Source organism: Papilio xuthus, unplaced genomic scaffold (genome assembly GCF_000836235.2).
Source record: "Papilio xuthus unplaced genomic scaffold, Pxut_1.1 DF827679.1, whole genome shotgun sequence".
NCBI lineage: Eukaryota > Metazoa > Arthropoda > Insecta > Lepidoptera > Papilionidae > Papilio > Papilio xuthus.
In genome coordinates, this window is record NW_013530970.1 from 3656097 (window position 1) to 3676184 (window position 20088).

The 20088-nt window shown below is 32.7% G+C and overlaps 3 protein-coding genes across 7 annotated transcripts in view; 2 read left to right on the top strand and 1 right to left on the bottom strand.

Moving 5' to 3' along the window:
* Positions 1-1656: 1656 nt before the first annotated feature.
* On the top strand, positions 1657-8929 carry LOC106117597 (luciferin 4-monooxygenase-like). Of its 2 annotated transcripts, none has more exons than XM_013311969.1 (12): positions 1657-1744; positions 3307-3466; positions 4264-4501; positions 5005-5203; positions 5448-5570; positions 6001-6175; positions 6504-6644; positions 6846-6971; positions 7319-7402; positions 7529-7675; positions 7966-8131; positions 8464-8929. In XM_013311969.1, exons 2-12 carry the CDS (start codon positions 3311-3313, stop codon positions 8589-8591), a joined length of 1683 nt encoding a protein of 560 aa, XP_013167423.1. In that variant the 5' UTR covers positions 1657-1744; positions 3307-3310; the 3' UTR covers positions 8592-8929. The 2 variants fall into 2 exon arrangements, with proteins under 2 accessions (XP_013167423.1, XP_013167424.1); XM_013311970.1 differs by having other exon boundaries at positions 4264-4471.
* A 52-nt stretch (positions 8930-8981) lies between these two features.
* Positions 8982-16131, bottom strand: LOC106117612 (probable serine/threonine-protein kinase DDB_G0282963). 4 transcript variants are annotated; one of them, XR_001227887.1, is made up of 7 exons: positions 15720-16131; positions 15427-15571; positions 10707-15012; positions 10289-10392; positions 9999-10004; positions 9786-9919; positions 9503-9579 (listed from the first exon to the last, which is right to left on the bottom strand). XR_001227887.1 is itself a non-coding variant. In XM_013311989.1 (6 exons), exons 1-6 carry the CDS (start codon positions 16026-16028, stop codon positions 9048-9050), a joined length of 5112 nt encoding a protein of 1703 aa, XP_013167443.1. In that variant the 5' UTR covers positions 16029-16131; the 3' UTR covers positions 8982-9047. The 4 variants fall into 4 exon arrangements, 2 of the variants coding, with proteins under 2 accessions (XP_013167443.1, XP_013167442.1); XR_001227886.1 differs by having other exon boundaries at positions 9999-10070; XM_013311989.1 differs by lacking the exons at positions 9999-10004; positions 10289-10392 and adding an exon at positions 8982-9116 and having other exon boundaries at positions 9431-9579.
* Positions 16132-16218: 87 nt separating this feature from the next.
* The window catches only part of LOC106117562 (N-acetylglucosamine-6-sulfatase), a 5889-nt gene continuing 2019 nt past the window's right edge, over positions 16219-20088 (top strand). The window contains exons 1-7 of the mRNA XM_013311924.1: positions 16219-16427; positions 17519-17773; positions 17852-17911; positions 18469-18669; positions 18916-19068; positions 19464-19631; positions 19856-20080. Of these exons, the coding sequence (XP_013167378.1) occupies positions 17660-17773; positions 17852-17911; positions 18469-18669; positions 18916-19068; positions 19464-19631; positions 19856-20080 (921 nt within the window). The 5' untranslated portion in view covers positions 16219-16427; positions 17519-17659. The remainder of the gene's footprint in view (positions 16428-17518; positions 17774-17851; positions 17912-18468; positions 18670-18915; positions 19069-19463; positions 19632-19855; positions 20081-20088) is intronic.

The following is a 20088-nucleotide window of genomic DNA, read 5'->3' on the forward strand; positions in this document are numbered from 1 at the left end:
GGCAAAGACGTAGAACATAGCCAGGAAGAAAGGACACGTACGCTACTTACGTTTTGTTTTTAATCCGCACGGACGGAGTCGCGTACGACAGGTAATAAATCGATAAATTCAACTGCCATTTTGTTAGTTTATTAGTTAATATTAATAACTGATAAGTAAATGTAATGGTCAAAGTTTGTCGAGGTTAAAAAAAAGAAATATTATACTAATTACTTAAGTATATTTTTATTATATTTTTCATGTCTGTCTAAAATTATTAGACATTTCAAATATCACACTTTTGAGATTATGCAATATTCATATTTTTCTATATTTTTATGAGAGCCAAAGTTTCGAAGTAAAATAGCTAGCAACAACACCTATAAAAATCTAAAAGGTTATTTTACAATACAAATTATTGCAAAAAAATATGCATTGAATACATAAAAAAATAACACCACGATCACATAGAAGGCAGGCGTGAATAGAGAAAAAATTGGAGATGAATTCCTTTTATCTCCTTTCTAATAAGGATAAAATATCTGTGAAAACCCTCGTCTGTCAATTAAATATAGGCAAAGCATCATCATTCTTTAATTAATTGTAATGACGATGGGCATTGATTTTGCCATTTTAGCAATATCGCAGCTTGCCTTGATTTACTATAAATAAATTCCAGCTGGATATCTTCACGTTTTTTTGAGAAAAAGGGTCTTGACAGACAGACGGACGGACAACAAAGTGATTCTATAAGGGTTCCGTTTGTTTTCCTATGAGGTACGGAACCCTAAAAATAGCGTATATATAGCCGTACTTGAACTTAGTTCCCCACACGATACAGTTCTATTTACTACACTTTTTAAATAGACAACTTCGCGTAGTCAGCCGTTATTAGTTTTTTTTAATATTTCATAGACACTAAAATATTTTACAGCGTATCTTTTATCGGGATGTTTTCTAGAAAGATTCACGAATGGAAAGTTTAGAAAAAAATCTGCCTCTAATGATGTTATTATCTATATGATTATAATATCTATAATAAACATAAAACGGTGCAAGTTCCATCTCTGTTTACCAAGGTTAGGAATCAAGCATATTGTCGCTAGCGGAACCCGAACCTGACAGGTTTTTTTTTGTATTAAACCGTATCTATCATGGAGCAACCTGTATAATATTTGCTTTGTTTCATATTTCGATGTTGCGGTTGCAAGCTACACTTCTAAATTTTATTAAACGAAGTTCATGTAATAAAAATGAATTATTTATTTGTAATATTAACAAATTATGATAGGATATCTAGATATGTACAAAAGTAGAAAGGAGTGGCCGTGGAATAGTTCACGTGCAACTATCAAAGTTCTCGATTCTAAATTATCATCATATTAATAGGGTAAGTACACAGAAAAAAAGTACAAAATTAAAACGTTACATGATTAAATAACATAAAGATTAAAACGCATAGCTCTTGTAACTTCTTCAATATTAATTTTTTATTTTATTTAATATACTTTTATTTGCAGTAAAATGAATCCTCATTATTTTCAATTTACAAAGATAATATGTTTTTGTACTTGAACATAGAAAATCATGTTTATTAATCTTTATTGTTAACAGTGTGAACACGGCCTTATTATAAAATTGCTATGATTATTACATAAGTATCATTCGCGTGTAGTGAAGTGCAGTACATAACTGTGTCTCATATACGACACTTATGTTCTATATAGGATCAGTGTTTGTTATTAAACGGAAAATATAAACAAATGTAAGTAAAGTTACATTTAAAAAATAGTTTTATTCAATTAGACACAAGGTTTATTTTGCATTTAAAAGCAATAAATGTAAACCGAAAATTCCGAAACTATTTATTTTCACGTAGACATTTCTCATTCAAATTATACTCCCACCAGGTCTCTCCTTAAATAGGGTCCACTAGTTTTATTTTACTGTTCTAAACAGATGATATACGATATCTTAACGTATTAATTATAAAGGAAATAGGTGCTTATTAATATTAATCGGTTTTAGATTAGTTTTAAAATTATCAAGTGAAAATAAAGAATTTTTACGGTCATTGACAGTTAATTTTTATATGAGTTTTTTCAATTAATTCACGTAATCTTTTACTGATAAGCATTTTCTCGTTATAATCCAGCGATAATTTTGATCGCTGGACTGGATTACCGGTTGCCATAGTGACATCTAAGGCCAAAGATGCTGATTTCTATTATATATTCACGCTGTTTTCTTTTGTCATTACAGTATTTTATGACCGAGCAGTCTTCTATAACCTAGTTACTAGTTTTCCAACATCAAAATCATGTCATAAAACCAAATACAGCAACAATTTAAAAAAAATATTTTGATTATTTCAATCTTTATTATAGAGAGAGATAGTAACGCTTTTGTTCTTATACTACTAGACCAATTTTACAAATAACAAACGACAGTTAAAGCAGTTTACCACAGCTCCGACATCCGGCAAACGTTATCCTATGCAGCAACTTTATTTAGCGGGCAAAAGTTAACTCCGCGACTTTCGATAGACCGACACAGGATTAACAAAGCCAGTGGTGGCCCGCTGTGGCAACAAAGAATAAAAGTAGCTGAAACTAGGGGTCCTTGAACTTTTGAACTTGTTGCGAAGCGTATTCAATGACGGTACGTCTATCGTTGGTAACTACGTCGACAAAAATATGCTTATGATAATTTAGTTTATTGCAATAAATTAAGATAAGATGTAAGTCAAGGTTAGAAACCGAAATTATTATTACAGCTCCATTTTTATAATATTTTATTTGTGTTACATTATATATATCTTACCATTTATTCGGTACAAACGAAAACAAACCGAAAACTTATGTATAGAACAAATAAATAAATACTAATGAATCGTCTTCTTACATTTTGCATAGGCAAACTAGTCTTTTACCCTTTTACGAAATCTTTCAAACCGGTCTAAATTGCTTTTGTTTTACAATCAAGCACAAAATTAAAAACAAAACTGCATTTAAATATAATAATACAAACATTCAAATATTATAATAAAAGCACTTACCAGAACGAGGAATCGAAGTATAATTTGGATCTGAAAAACATATCTTTTTAATTTAATTATTTCATAACTAGCTGTCGCCCGCGACGCTGTCTCCGCGTTATTACAGAAATTTGTCATGTTCTGCTGTACTATATGTTCTACATTTTTGGCTAATTTTAGCGAAATCTGGAGTGGAGAAAAGTGGAGTAGTTTCTGATATACCTACTAACAAACGTTAATCCATCTATACTTTCACATTTATAATATTAGTATGATATATGTTCTTTTAGAAAAATGTCTGTGCCGAAGCGAATGAACGACTCGGTGCATTGGTTTATGAACGATCTTTCAAGTCGTATCATTGCGCAAACTGGAATACCAAATGATAGATTTCACCTTGGCAAACTGATATTTCAAAGTCTAAAGGATGACCCGGAATTTCTACTACAGGTAAGCAAAACTATTAACAAACATTCGACTACTATGACACGAATTAAAACATTACTGTCTCTATTTCTTCAAAGAGACTGAGGGATGACGATATGTTTTTATACAAACCACAATAGCTGAAGTTAACTCAACTAGACTATTCATAACATTATTATATCGTATACTGTTAACTTGCTTAATCTATAAAACAAAAATTCTCACCTTTACGTGTCTTACTGCAAATCTTTGTAAATTTAATACTTGCGGAAACCAACACTTCTATTTATCACAAAACTTATGATATTAACACTCCATTCTATACAGTATCACTTTGATTTCACAATTTAAATAAAATTACGACATTTAAAAGGATAATATAAAATAAGGAACAACTGAAAATAGAACAAAGGAAATAAAAATATTATGAAATTAACAATCGGAATTCGCGACGATATTTTTAACAACTACCTACTCGTACTTTCTATAAAGCTTTATTTTTAAAATATTCAAACATACAGCACAGATTAAAAATTACTTGTTTTATAATTGACATTTATCATAGACTATAAAGAAATTAAATATAAATACAGATTAAAAATACAAACTTGCTTTCCACACATATATATTTCGTCGTCGATACCTTCGAGATTCTCATTTGTTTTAATTAAAATGTTTTATTTATTTAAACATACTTTAAAGAAAACAAAACTATGTTCTTTAACTGCTTCGACAGTGGGACAATTACGCCCAATAACAACCTTATCCCTATGTGTTTTATTTATATAACATATCAATTTATTTTAATCTTGTCTTCACAGATTGATGGATCAACGGGTGAATCTGAAACCAATGGGTCGGTGTTAAAAAGATCAATTCAATGTGCTATTGCTCTGACAAATCTTGGCTTAAAGCGGGAGGACATTATTGTTATAATGGCACCCAACCACATCCATTTAACAATACCATTCTACGCATCTTTGTATATCGGAGTTGGAACTTCTGCAGTTGATCGGACATTAGGACCTAGTATGTATCCTTTTCTATTATCATTTTTATGTATGTTGCTTATATTGATTATAGACATAAAAGTTTAATTTGAAATTTTGAAAATGATTTAACATTTTTGAAAATTAAGAATTCATTTAATTACATTATTATGTTCTTGTAGTTTGTTTTTAAAAATTAAAATTTACTAATAACATGTAACACGTGTGTCCTTATCTATTAATATTGTTGTCTCTATTTTCTTAAGAAGGTTGAGAGAGATAGTAACATTTATGTGGAAACTCACCGTAATATCTCATGTGTCGCCTCGGATTCTAATCTGTTATTTGATTGTCCTTAGAACCTAGCACGAATTTTCGTGAGAATGTTTTAGTAACGTCTTCAGTATTAAAAGCAGCGCCCCCTAGTGAGTACTCTAACAAATGCAAATTATGTCGATAACATTTTAAATGTCGCAAATATTCGTGCTAGGCCCTCTCAATCACATTTGCATAAGAATAATCTTCATTCTAGTTTATATAAACATATTATTAATATTTACATGTTTTTTTTAGTCGAACTAAAGGAATGTTTTGAAGTTAGCAGACCGAAAGTAATATTTTGTCAAAATGAGAAAGTGACCGACGTCCAACTGGCTCTTGACAAATTGGACCACAACGCGCACATCATAACATTTGACAATGGAGATTATCTATTAAATTATGAAGAATTCCTTCGGAAATATGGAGACGATACGTCTGTTGATCACTTTAGGTAAGATTTATGCGCTAAATTACATTTTACTAAAATGTTAACTGTTTTAATGCCCAGTTCATATTATGCCAGTACAGTATGACAGTAGCACTTAAAATAAGCGCTGGCACACCACTGGCATAATTTAAACACTAATTTGCGCCAATGAGTATAGGAGTCGAGGCCAAGCCGGTGCAGTATACTGTGGAGCAGTAGTCCTACTGTACTGACATAGTATAAACAAGACAACATATCCGTGTCACAGACCATCAGACTTCGATCCAGAGAAGACAACAGCTTTGCTTATTGCCACGAGTGGAACAACGGGTCTACCTAAATCGGCTACAGTTACACACAAGAACATAGCTATAACAAATCCTTACTTATGGTAAGTAAGATATTTTACACTTTTTGTTTCAGACAACCTTTTATTGTGCCATCTATTTTCTTGGCCTTCTTTCTTTGCCATTAACCGTCTAATTTACTCTACCATTCTTTACTCATAAAAAAGGGACAGGTGACTAAAGACATCATACAATATCATTCTCCAAAAGAAATTAAAGTCATAAGTTGCTAGCGGCCACCCGCGACTTCTTCAACGTGGAATTAAAAAAATGAACTTATTTAGTAATCTATGTGTTCTTCTTGACTATGTTCTACATCTATTCCAAATATCAGCGAGATCAGTGCAGCCGATCTCGAGATATTTTCAGACAAACATCAATCCATCTAAACATTCGCATTTATAATATTAGTAAGTCTTCACTTTCTAAATGCTAAAACAAATATTATGACCTGCTATATTTTCTGTATTCCAGGATAAAGGAATCTCAATTCCCCAGTCCGACGCGCATGGTCTTGATCTGTTCGCCTATGCAATGGATGACAGCGATCATCAATTTTGTTTTGTCACCAATAATAAGGTACACCAGACTTCAAAGCACTGAGTCCATTACGCCGGAACACGCCGCATACATCATCGATAAATACAAAGTGAGTTGACGTCACACAAGAGTTTGTTCAATCCGTTTTAATGTATCAAGTCGGCATTATATTTATTAATCTTCCATACAGAACTACCTGATTACCTGAATTCACTCCTTTCTTATATATCACCCGCCTTCATACTTTCTTCGGTTTACTTTTACCATAACTGTGAATCCGCAATTAATCTTATCAATTTCTTTTTTGTGTGCCCATCATCAAGTAGGTCACATATCGCCCACTACAGACCGTATATTTCAGATGTAGTTCATTATGTTTAAATTATGTCGACATCATGTTAGTTTATATAGTTCTCAATTGTGTTTTCTTATTTCAGCCCACATTTACGATCATGAGCCCAACACTCATGACAACCCTGCTTAAAAATGGCCTAGCAAAAAATTGTGACATGTCATGTTTCGAACTAATTTATTTGGCCGGTAGCGCTGTTTCCAGGGAACTTCTTGAGGATGTTAAGGTCAGTAATACGATGTTGAAGACAAATTATGTTTATCTTATGGCTGGATTTGTTTCCAAAATCGTGATTAGAGTATATTAATATTTTGCAACTACAGACAGAATACTTTCGAATGTTTTCAGAGTTAGGTCATGGTTAATATATTTTCCGTAATATTATTAATACAGTCGTATAATACATACTTATTTCTTTTTATTTCAGCAAGTCATGCCGCATACAGAAGTTCGGAACATATTCGGCATGACCGAACTGTCAAGTATCGCATTTATGCAAGACAATGGACCGATAGAGTCATGCGGGAAGCCTCTTGGCTGTTTCCAATATAGGGTGAGTTTTTTTTATTATAATAACACAAAACAAATAACTGTGTCTCATTCAATCTATATCTTCAAGAAACAATCCACTATCCATAAACAAATTAATTTCTACCGAACTTCACACAAAAGTGTAAAAACAAAAAACCTAAATTTATTTCCGATTCGCTGCTCGGAAATCTCAGAACCCAATTCTATTGCGCTCGACGTGGGCCACGGAGGGGTTTTGATGAGTCAAACCTCACATAACCCTGTCTTCCTCTCAAAAGGCAAGGTACCTTTGGACGATTTCCCGGAGAAAAAATGTTCTACTATCTTAACTACAGCACTGTACTATAAAACCTAACTTAAACATTTCAGCTAGTAAGTCTAGAGACAAAGAAAGACATTATAGAGCCAAATATATCGGGTGAATTATGGGTGAATGGACCAGGTATTTTTAAGGTAAATTATTACTTAAAATTACTTATGCTACCAAAATCGATGAATTTTATTATTTTAGTATGTCAGTGCTCTCTCTTCATAACAGTTAAATACGTTTTTTAATATGTAATATTGAAATTAATTTAGGAATATTACAATAATCCACAAGCGACGCTGGAAACATTCGCGGAAGATCGTTGGTTCAAAACAGGAGATATGTTCTACAGAGACGAACATTATAATTACTACTACGTTGAACGAATAAAGTTGTTGTTAAAATATAGAAATCATCAGGTACGTACTAGCATTAGGTCGCATTTTAATCCTTCCTTTGTTTTGACCTTTATAAACTTTTTATTTAAACTAACGCGACGCCTATCCTGGGGATTAGACAAAGTGCATTCGCTTCGAAGCGATTCAATAACGAATTTCAAAAATGTATGAAATTGACGCGCGACAATCACATGACTTATCGAAAGTTATTATCAGTTCTATACATTTTTGAAGTTCACTATGGAATCGCCTTGAAGCGAATGCAACTTGTCTAACCCAGTTATGAACTACTAATTGCTTGTTATTTTTAGATTTCACCGTTGGAATTAGAGACCGTAATACGGCAGCATCCAGCCGTACAAGACGTGGCAGTGGCAGGAATACCTGATGCCGAATGCGGAGATTTGCCAGTCGCATGCGTTGTTATCCGCACAGGACACACAGTTACCGCTCAGGAAATAAAAGATTTGGTTAAAGGTGAGCTAATTTGATATATCAAAGTCTAAGACACCCGTGGGCCAATATCATAAATGCGAAAGTTTGGATGGACAGATGTTTGTTACAAGGTATTTTTGGAACGGCTCAATAGATCTTGATAAAATTTGGCGCAGATGTAGAACATAGTCTGGGCTACAACATAGTACATTAAGTTTTTTTAATTACGCGCGGACGCAGTCGCGCGCGACAACTAGTTATAACATAAATGACGATGATGATACAGACGCTTGTCACAAACATTCGTGCTGACCCACTGTACCAAAATTTGTTAGAATAATGTACTTTAAGTCTGATAATATATTTATTTTCAGATAACTTAACCGATACTAAACAATTACGAGGCGGTGTGATATTCCTCAACGAAATACCAATGACGGCAAATACGAAAATTCACAGAAGAAAACTAAAGGAATTGGTCCTTACTATGGACAAAGAATAATATATAATAGTAATGTATAATAGTTTCCATTGCCGAAACAGATGTATGAAAAGATATTCCTATATTTAAAATAGAAATAACGATATCGTTTTAGTACATTAATGCAGCAGGAACAGTTAATACTAAAAGTAATAAGCGTTAACCGCATTCGAACGAATGATATCCGACTCGAAGGATCACAAACTAAATTTATTTTTGTTCACCGTACTATTGCATTTATTTAGATATTTCTTTATGAATAATAACGCTAAATATATCTTATTACTAGTATTTCTTAGTTTGGCATCGTTTATTTTTATGCACATGAACAGTAGGTAATAAAAATTGTGAGCAATTGATTTTCATTTATTTTGTCAAAAGAACAACGTTTAACAATACATTAAAAAACAGTACAAAATTAATTCAATGAACACATGTGTCATGTCGTTTTATTATTATAATACTTTTACTACTTTGTCATATTTTAACAACTGTGCTATAATTTGAGAGATTAATAGATCCTCTGAGCACCTTTTTTTGAAGGTTCTGAAACGAAAATAATATGTATTAGTATTGCGAACCTTCAACCCTTTTAGTGCCATATATATTTTACTACTGTATGCGATAAATGTCAGTCAAAAAGTGCATTTTTATAGATAATTTATATGAACAAGAGAAATGTTAACCATTTCCGTTACATACTTCAATATTCATAATTTTTTCAACGTTCTCTTTAGAAGTGAACTGTCGAAAGGGGCGCTGTCGCGACGATGGCATTTTTCGGAACTAATGATAGCAGCGTGACGGCGTTCCATGGCACTAAAAGGGTTAAAAAACCAACTACTTGGATGACTTATTACCTTTTTAAAAATATTCGCCATCAATAAATTTGTCTTTTTATTATTATCCTTCTTTAAATCTTCTTTCTTTTGTACAACTTCAGGTAAAGACTTGTAAATTTTCTCGGAATGCTTTTTCATTTCACGTTCATTGATAAATTTTGGAGCAACTTGAAAAAAAAAATTGATTCTTAGTTTATTTAATAAACGTTTCTAAGTATTATACTTAAATCTATTATTTTTCTACCCATTCAAATAATGAAATGACTTAAATTCATTTACCGCAATTAATCGATTATTGTGATAGTAAATCTACGCTAAGGGACACTTAAAGTCCTATAAACCACTATAAGTGACCGTGGTATTAGACAATTACCATTCTTGCGCCGAAGTTGGCTGCTCAGTTGCCTTGCAAAATGTTGTAAGTCGTCACCACTCAGAGCACTTATTGTTTGTTGCCGTTCCAATTGCTGTGACAGCAGTTTGCGGCTGGCAGAACGTTCATTTGACCTAAATATAAAAAAAAAGTCTATGGTCAAGAGTGGTGCTGTTTATTACACGTCCATAGACAATCTAATATTTCACTCACCAATTCCTGTTACATCATTGTGAAGCGATTGCATAAAAGAATTAGGACACTGGTTACAACTTAGTGGCATACCTAGAACATATTATCTAGTTTCACAGTAAGTTTCATTCAAACAATGGCTATACTACATTACCTATAATATGAAAAAAGGATACTACAGATCCGAAACCAAAAATAACTTTTTATAATTTAGTATTTTACAATTACATACTTAGTTAAATATACTTTATGGGGCTATAATATAAAATTTAAAAAATTACGATGAACAAAAAGTTTAAATAAAGCAATACCTGAGCAATATACATGACAAGGTTCCATACAATTTGTACGAGTACATTTTGGGGCATGAACTACAATCATTTTCAAGCCTTGAGGGCCACATTTATCGCCAGGTCTGAAGTAAGAGAAATTGGTGAGTATAAAAACATCGTAATATCCTTTCTAAAATTTTATCTGTCCTGATACACTATAAATAAATAAATAAAAGTTTATAAAAGCAGTAAGTCTATGCTATTTTTTTATAATTCGAAACTGGAAAAGAATACGACTTAGGGTCCTTCAAGAAGCGAGCCTATCACCACCTCAAAGGCCGGCAACGCATCTGCGGTTCTTCTGGTATTGCTGATGTCCATGGGCGTCGTTGAACACCGTAGTGTTCCCGCTGCTCGTTTGCCCCCTTCTGTTATAAAAAAAAAACTATTTCTTTACCTTGTTTGATTAATTATCTTCAAGCAATCTTGTCGCCTTGTAGTTTTGTCTATGAAATCTGGTCGATTCATTTCCAAATAATCTCTTACTGTGCAAGTTCGCATTTTTTTGCTAAAGTCTTCACTAGACATCTCACTGTCAATTGGCAAACTCTTAGATCGATGTATCTTGTTTTCAAATCGACTGCACTGTGGCAAATTCTTTTCAATCTTCGAAGCGACTTCTTGGAAAGGTGCATTAGAACCTTTGAATTTTGAAGGTACTTTAACAATAACATTTTTTATAGTTCGGCAACCCTCATCACACATAGTTTCTTCACTGGCAACACTATCAGATGTTTGTATTATTAAATTGTAAGCTACAGCCTTCTTTTTTACTTTATCAACGCTCGATCTAGGTTTATGGGATTTACATTTGGATCGGCATGAACAGTAATGTTCTCTATTACAATTTTCACAATTAACCGTAGTACTGCTGTACTCGTCACGTTTCTTTTGTGTGCTGTGTGAGCTGCACCGTTTATGATGATATCTCTCGCATTCCTTTTTAATTTTGTGTAATACTTTACAAGCTGCAGAATCTGTTGAAGTTGTAGGCATCTCACTGGACGTGGGAAAGTCTGATGATTCTGTACATGATTTTTCTTTTTTATTTTTCTTTATAGACATTTGTACTCCTTTGTCGACATAAGATTTTTTAATCGTAAATTCAGAGTCGTTTTGCCGCTGCATTTGGTCTACAGTTGAAGCGCCGTCAGTATTGGAACTTGATAAACAACTCTTTTTTGGGTCAACTGAGCTACTTTCGTCAGTATCTAGCAAGTAATTTAATACTGTTATTATTTCCTTGAAACACTTTTTCCTTTTGCCCTTTTCCATATCTTTTTTTGTATAACGTTTTGTTATGTCTTGGATCATATTTAATATGGGATCCTTAGATGCTCCATGTTCTACGTCAGATTTGCTTTCATTGCTTGACTTTTTTGTGAAATTTTGCTCAGATACTAAATTTGATTTACAACTTTTATATGCAACATTCTCATTTGATGTTTTAGGTTTCACAAATCCAGTAGTGGTTTTTTGTTGCACATCACAACTAAGGTCTTTTTGTGTTTCAACATCTACTTTTTTATTCATTTGAATATTTGTAACAAAGCTTTGTATAGAATGAGTATCTGTGTTTGCTCTAACAAAAGGTTTTTTTACGTTTTGTGATTTTGTTGGATATGTACTATACTTTGTGCTATTTTCGTTGACACATTTGTTTACTGGACATACTTTGTCATATGTAAGTTTTTTAATATCATTAGCACATGTACTAGGATTAGGTTGATTGCGTAAACACATGTCTCTTTCTTTAAAACATTGAGTTTCATTACTCATTTGTGTGAAAATATCAGTACTGGTGCACTGCACACCTCTCGAATCTTCCTCCATTGAAGTTTTCTTAGTTGAAATTTTGTTTTGATTATTATTTAGAGAATTTTCTTTTGTGCCTATATTTGTTCTATCGATATTTGGTGTATTCGCGCCTAGACTAACTACTAAGGTCATATTTGTTCCTTTAATAGGAATAGAAAATTTATCTTCATTATATTTAGTGTCTCCCAAATTAGGTTTATCACAATCATGATTTCTTTCCGTATTTGTATAGATATCCTCGGAACTTTTCACAGTACCCATTTCGTTACGATCATCCATTGTTTCTGTTTGACTTCCATAAATACTATGAAAAGTTTCCTCATCATTTTCAATATGCTTAGTATAGCAGAATGTTTTTGGAATACTCTTTGTTTCACTTCCACCTCTTTCTTGTTTATCTACTTTAACAAATTCAAAATCGCTCATAAAACGAACATCAGATAATGTGGGATCCGATATCTTTGGATCGATGCTAATTTCTGTTTGTGTTGCTCGTGTGATTGGTAATAATTTTGCATTTTTATGTCCTCCTTGTTTGTATGGTGGTAAATTTTTATGTTTCATATATTCAGAGGCACGTTTTTCAGTACAAGTATTGGTGGTATCACTAAACTGAGATCGTAAGAGTACATCTATGTTACTATAAGTCTGAGAGGAATTTGATGCTTTCCTTGCAGAGTTGATCACAGTAGTGGAACTCTGTATTATATGTAATCCTGTATTATTATTACTTTGGTCTAAAGAATTTGTGGTCGTAGTTGTATTTTTAAGTTTTTTAGGACAAACACAATCAGTTGAGCATTGTATGCCTACAGAACTTGATGCTTTAGACAATACATCTAAACCCAATTTCTGTGGACCACCTAATCTTGAGCACTTATAAATAAGCAACTTATCAGGTACATCTTGAGTATCCATTGCTTCTTTGGCACATAAACAAACGTATTGTACATCTGCCTTATTTTGTGTTACTACAGTGTCTGTTGATCTTGTTGATTGTTTAGTTGAAGTTAAGTTATTTTTGTCATCTTTATGGCTCCCATAATAGGTATCCCTATCTGAAATTTTCTCATTTTCATATTTTTTACATCCACAGTTAGTATTGTGAAAATGTTGTGAGTTACAACAATTATTATTATTTATTCTACTGCAACCAGCCTCTGGAGCATCTCTAATATCTCTCTGATATTTTTTAACATGCTTCGACTGTCGAACTGTTTTACCCGATGAAAGAGTAAAAACAGAATGATTTCTTTGTGATTTAATATTATTTTTTTGATCAACAGAATTGGAACCGATATCAATTTTAGTTGCATCTCCTGAACCATCACCTACATTATTTTGAGCTAAATCTTTAACCAATTTATATAATCTATCGTAAGATTTTTCATGTGGCTCAGACATTGCTTTGATACATGTATCAGAACAGACCAATTTTTTCTTCAAAAGTGTTTCTTTGTTCTTAAGAAGTTTTTTATGTACCTGTTCTCTTTTTAATGCATCTAAATATTTGTTATATAAATCTTCAGAAGACATCTTTGGAATAGTATCAGTTGAATTTCTTTCTCTACTAGAAAGTTCTGAATCTGTGTTGGAAAATGTCGGTGTTTTAATAACATTAATAGATTTTTCAGTTTGCGTTAAAGTACATAAATTAGGAGTACTTTGTGATGTAGATGCCATACCGCTAGGGTTAAATTTGTCGACTCGTAAAATAGATTTTTTTGGCTTCTTTAAATGTTTACCATCAATTTCATTACCGTCTGATGTGCTACTTGTGGTATTATTACTTCTTTTTTGAAGACCCAAATGTTTACTATTGAAACTCAAACCTGATAGAAAAACTGTACCACTGTCATCATCACTGTATTGAGATTTTATTAATCTTTGTACTACTTCTTTGATTAATTTTTCTTTTATATTTGTATTGTTATATTTTGATTGTAAAGCCTCTTTGAGTAGATTTATACTTTTTTCTAAATCTCTTGTGAATGAATTTTTCGATGTCTTACTGGAGTCAGTTGTAAAGCCAACACTTGATTCGAGACTTGATTTATTCCCGACGCTATTTGAATTTTTATTGCTGTTATTTACTTGATTTTGATTATATATATGACCAGGCATATATTCAAAGCTTTCAGCTGCAGATATTTGTTCCCCATTTTTCTCATGTAAATTGGATGAATTACTCTTTTTCTTGCTTCTATTGTTAATTTTTTTTCTATATATTGTAAGTTTCTTTCTTCTTTTCTTTTTTCTTAATGTGTTTAAACTGAGTAATATTGGTAACCTACGTGCATTTATATGCTCATTTTGTTGGTTCTCAGACAAACTTATTGTTTTTTTAGTGCTATTATGTGGCAAAGTTGTTTGTATTTCTTTATCTATTCTCACTTGAGGAGTCATTTCGGTGACCACTGAAATTTTTTCAGGCAAATCATTATCTTTTGATGTTTGAACTGTTACATCACCATCTTTGTCAACATTAAAAGAAATATGCTTTGTCAAATTAACATTAATTGATCCTGTGCTTTCAGATGTATTAGGAACTTTTACTTCTACGAAATCAACATCTTTTTTATATATTTTCGTAGTTTTTTTTACATTTCCTTTTTTACTTTTATGTGGTATATTAGACTCTAGTGGTGTTGATTGTGATGTTGGCAGACCATATTTTGTATCATTCATAGGATCATTATTAGAGTATTGTTGATGTAGTGCCAGTCTCTCTAATGTGCTAAGTCCAGATCCAGATGTCTTCCTGTCACTCTCATTGCCATACCCAACGTCACCTAAAGAATCCCATTCTAGCTTACGTTGTGATGTTATACTACTAGTTGGTGAGAATGGTTTGTTAACAGAGGTTTCTAATTGTGGATCAATTGCTGTAAAAAATTTGTAACACATTAAATAAAACTCTAGTGAAGTTAAACAGATTTTACTACAAACTCGAAATTGTGGTCTGAAGTAATTGTAAGTGAAGTTAAGAATTTTAACACATGTAGATTCACTATTAATCTAATTTACACAAGTTTTATCCACACTAGCTTTCACCCTTGACTCAGTCTGTGCGGAATTAAACCTTAACCAGTAGCCTATATGTTCTTCCATACATCGTTCTACATCTTTGCCAAATTTCACTGAGAACCATGCAGTCATTCTAAACATATCTTGCAACAAACATCCATCCATCCATCCATCTAAACATTTGTATTTATAATATTAGTAAGATTTCAATGAATTCAAAGGGCGAGTTTACAATAAATATGTTAAGTTACTATGTACAAAATATGCTTTACATTTTTGAGAGTTGTTATCATCAGATTTGACCGATTCATTATCTGAGTGAGGTGGTGAGTGGTGGTCTGTCTGTAATGGAGATGTGGCTTCTTCAATGATTATAGGAGGTGATGTAGAATCATCTTTTGACTTTGGAGTATCATCCTGAAAAATGACAAAACATAACAATCAACAACTAGATATAAATGAATGAGAAATTCAAAATAACTAGCTACTTATATGATTTGTTTGAGAAATATAATATCAGTAAGTTTCATATATGAGAGAAATGTCAAGTGAAATATATACTTACCGGAGAACTTGAGTGTTCTGGGACAGAACATTTGATTGATATCCTACACAACTCTGTAGATGTTCCAGCTTTACCTTCACCAGAGTCAGAGGAATCTGACTGCATTTTCATCTTCCTCCAAAATAAACTAGACGGGTCACGAATATCGTTATCAGCAGTCGACAATGAAAAAAACTGTTCTAAATCACGTTTCTTGCCAAACTTTTGATAGTAATCCAAAATAAGTGAATTAACCGCCGACCGAGAATCTCCATCAATTGTGGCGTTTACAAACACTTCATTATCATTATCAGTGACATTTTCTTCCATAGTTAAAATTAGGTACGAAGAAAATAATCTTTAAATTTTAACATAGCTAAATATTTTCGATTTTCAAAAACGGTTTTTTAAAACAAGACGTCACAAAACCGTCAGTGCAAACGTCAAAGAGCATAAAGTCAACAACAACAAAGCCAAGACAGAATAAAATGCTACCATAGATACAGTAAGTCTGTGGCTGACTTTTATCTGCTGTCATGTGTCCTGTTCAGTTTCCTTGAATAGCCTTGTATTTTCGTTGTGGCTAATTTAAATTTAAATCATTGAATTTTATTGCATAAATTCAAGAACTGTTATTTGAAATATTAAATCAATTGTTCCAGTAAAAATAATGGGCAAAACTGGTGTCGTCGCCTTCTTAAAAGACTTTTATTATGACCCTTTCAAATGGTGAGTTATTATAACCTATTGGAAATGTGATTATTCCAAAACATAATTAGGACAAATTATCTTATTTTAAAAATAAATGCATGTAAGCGTACATTATTAATTTCTAAATCATACGTATACACCAAGGAATAAGTATTATTTCTATTCATATAATGTTATTTATAAAACACCCATTGTCAACCAACTAACAATGTATGCATATTATTTCTTCGCAATTACGCTTCAATAGTAGATGCGGCGACATTGTAAGATAAATTTGCTTTAGGTTAATTGATTTTGATGTGTGATATTGTTTATAATGTAAATTCTTCATTTTTTCTTCAAAGAAGCAATTGATGCATTATTTCTACTTTTGAACTGAAGTAGGTTTATCACCTGGCAAAATATCATCATTTCTTCCTATAATTCCATTTTTTTAAACTCACGCACAATTTTGTGTCATGTTAATATTTTCTCTGCTATTATTTATGTCTACCCTCTTCATTTTTTTTTACGTTTTATAAGCTAGCGCTTGACCATGATGAGAAGTGGAGATTTGGTCGAAAGATGGTACGCGCTAGCTAAATTATAAATTTTAAAAATGAACAAATGATGTAGTAAATCATCTAATGTTTCAAAGTCTGTTTTGATTTAAATCAAACGAGAAAAAATATTTCAGTTATGTTTTATTTCTTTCTTCTTTAGCAGGAAAACTGTAAGTCCTATCTATGATTACAAAAATATGACTGCATACATTGTACATTAGTATAATTCAGAACATTATCTCACTTCCATTGTTCGAAGCACAATAGTGTGAAATTAAACATTTATTACGCTTCATATTGTTAAGAAAAATATGCATACAATGTTTCTAACATGACATTACAGTAGTTGCAGTTCAGTCTTAATTTCTGTTCTGTTTGAATCTCCATACAAACAGAAATATTGCTGCTTCAAAAATTTTGTCTTTTTCTGAAGTTGAATTGTTTAAGCATCTGTGAATTGTACTTGTGTGTATTAGCGATTAAGTTTTATCGTACTTTAATGAAATGCCAACACTTGTAACTGATATGTGTTTTTTTTTATTTATTTATATAATTCTTATCTTTCAGGTCAGTTGTGAAGAGCGTAGGTTTCTTCACAGTGGGTGTTGTGATTGCAAGCGAGTGTACAGGCTTAGAAGTGATGCCTGCAGTGCCACAATAAATATATTTTACTTATTTTAAATTATAAATAATTAAGAAAATATAAAAATGATTAAATATCTGTTTATGTTAGTTATTTCAAGTGTAGTTTGCGAAGATGCGTCGCGACCTAATTTTCTTATCATCCTTACCGATGATCAGGATTCAACTCTCGGTGGAATGGTTAGTAGATCTAGATATTTATTAAGCAAATAAAATTGTGTTCAAAGAAATTCTGTTGTTTTATTTATATCTTTTCAGAATCCAATGAAGAATGTACAACGGTTCATCGGTGATAAAGGAGTCACGTTTAAAAATGCTGTAAGTTAAACTTTTAAGTTTTGTCATTAAGTTCAAGGCAACATTAAAAATTATCAATTTAATAATTTTGTTGTACTGATAAATTTTATCAACATTGAGTATATGTTATGAGACAGATGATAAAGATAATAATCCATGAAGAATTTTTCTTAATTTATTTTTGTTTCAAACAACTTCAAGTACATATATTTCTTAAATTTATAAACGAAACTTCCATTAAAGTATTTTAAAAGAATAATTTAAACAATCAATCAATAGTAATTAATTTTAAAGCCAAGGCCGCACAATTAATTTTAAAGCCAAGGCCGCACATTAAAATGATTTATATTATGTTTTTATTCATTATATATAGAAAAAACTTTATTGCATTAAAAGATAATATATTTTATGGCAGACTTGTCATAACCATTTTAAAGATTTCTTAATCTAGGTTTCCGAGATCAAAATCCCCGTTTAAACCATGTTATATCAGTTTTGTCAACGATATGTTTTATACAGAGATTTTGTCTCAGAAACCTATGGTAAATGGCTTTCATAATGTATTAATACGATCTTAGTACGTAACATCGCCGATCTGCTGCCCAAGCCGAGCGAGCTTTCTAACAGGCATGTACGTACACAACCATCTCACAGTCAACAATAGCATCAGTGGCGGCTGCTACGGACGTATCTGGAAGAATATTGAGTCTAGAACGTTCGCTACCACGCTTTACGATGCAGGGTACAAGACATTTTATGCCGGAAAGTACTTGAATGAGGTAAGATTGTCATAAATCTGTGAAAAAAAAAACCTAAAATTTTGTGAATGTTAGTATGCTAGAGACTACATGATATGGTTAGAAATTTGCTTCAAGTGTGTTTTATTATGGTCCAATTAACAAGATGGCTTTTTCATGTCTCTTCCATAATGATCTACCAAACGTCTGGAAGGATTATAAGAGCGAGATGTCAATCTATTTGTATTCACAGTGTCAGTCAGATTTTTTTCAATTGTTTATTTACAGTACGGGGTAAAAGCGGCGGGCGGACCTGAACAAATCCCGCCTGGGTGGTCAGAATGGCACGGTCTGGTTGGCAACTCTGTTTATTACAACTATACAATATCTAACAACGGTGTACCAACGCACTCCACAGATCTCTACCTCACAGATATTATTGTAAGTATCAATGCTTTGTGCTTACACCACGTCCTATGGTTGCGATTCTAAACATCGTTGTCATATATTTTGTACCTATTATCTTTTATATTACATACAGTCCACACGCTAAAACATATGGTCCTTCGAGCCGGATTATTTCCTTCAAGAGTTAAATTAAACTAGCTAATTTTGGTTCCTAGTAATCTTTCTTGATTGTAATTTAGGAAGCATAAAACTCGAAGTGGTTACTCTTTGATTATTCAGGAGCTCGGTAATATCCGCACCATCATTTTCTCGTAGCAGAAAAAAAATATTTGACAACCGCTAATTTTGTTAAAAATACTACGGAATTTGCGTGTTTTAAGCGTAAAATGTGTGTATAAATTGAGACTATTTTTGCTTTGTGTAATCAGAGAGATCTGAGTATCAGCTACATCGAGAACCAGACGGGATCGGAACCGTTTATGATGGTGTTGGCCCCGCCCGCACCGCACCAGCCCTTCACCCCCGCGCCCAGACACAAAGGCGTCTTCGCCAATGTCACCGCACACCGCGCGCCTAACTTTAATATAGCTACCAAGGTATGATCTTCTACCAACCAGCTTTCCTTAGATTAAAAACATTTTTAAAATATAAAAACTAGTTCAATTCTTATTTCGTTTCCGTTTAATGCGGTTTCACAATTTGTGGATGGTAAATGGTGAACAAAATAGGCATCGGTTTTGGTACCTCCGGCACATTTACAGAACGAAACAATCGGAAATACGGATATTTGACTGTTCCTTTAGGGTATGTAAATTAACAGGACCGCCACTGGCTGCTGTCAATGCCGCCGTCTCCACTACCAGACAACATGTTGTCGGAGCTGGACCGCGTTTACCGTTCGCGGTGGGAGGCGTTGCTGAGCGTTGACGAGCTCGTCTCTGACGTCATCGAGGCTCTTGACACCAACTCTCTGCTCGAGCACACATACGTCATATACACCTCGGATAATGGATATCATATGGGTATGGATAACATTAACACGATATAATCATC

Coding starts and splice junctions, on each gene's coding strand:
- LOC106117597 (XM_013311969.1), top strand. CDS start 3,311: ATGTCTGTGCCGAAGCGAATGAACGACTCGGTGCATTGGTTTATGAAC. Junction 5,571..6,000: donor ATAACAAATCCTTACTTATG/GTAAGTAAGATA, acceptor TCTGTATTCCAG/GATAAAGGAATCTCAATTCC. Junction 7,403..7,528: donor ATGGACCAGGTATTTTTAAG/GTAAATTATTAC, acceptor AAATTAATTTAG/GAATATTACAATAATCCACA.
- LOC106117612 (XM_013311988.1), bottom strand. CDS start 16,028: ATGGAAGAAAATGTCACTGATAATGATAATGAAGTGTTTGTAAACGCC. Junction 9,920..10,706: donor AAGATAATTAATCAAACAAG/GTAAAGAAATAG, acceptor TTTTATATTTAG/GTCAAATGAACGTTCTGCCA. Junction 9,580..9,785: donor CCAACTTCGGCGCAAGAATG/GTAATTGTCTAA, acceptor TTTTTTTTCAAG/TTGCTCCAAAATTTATCAAT.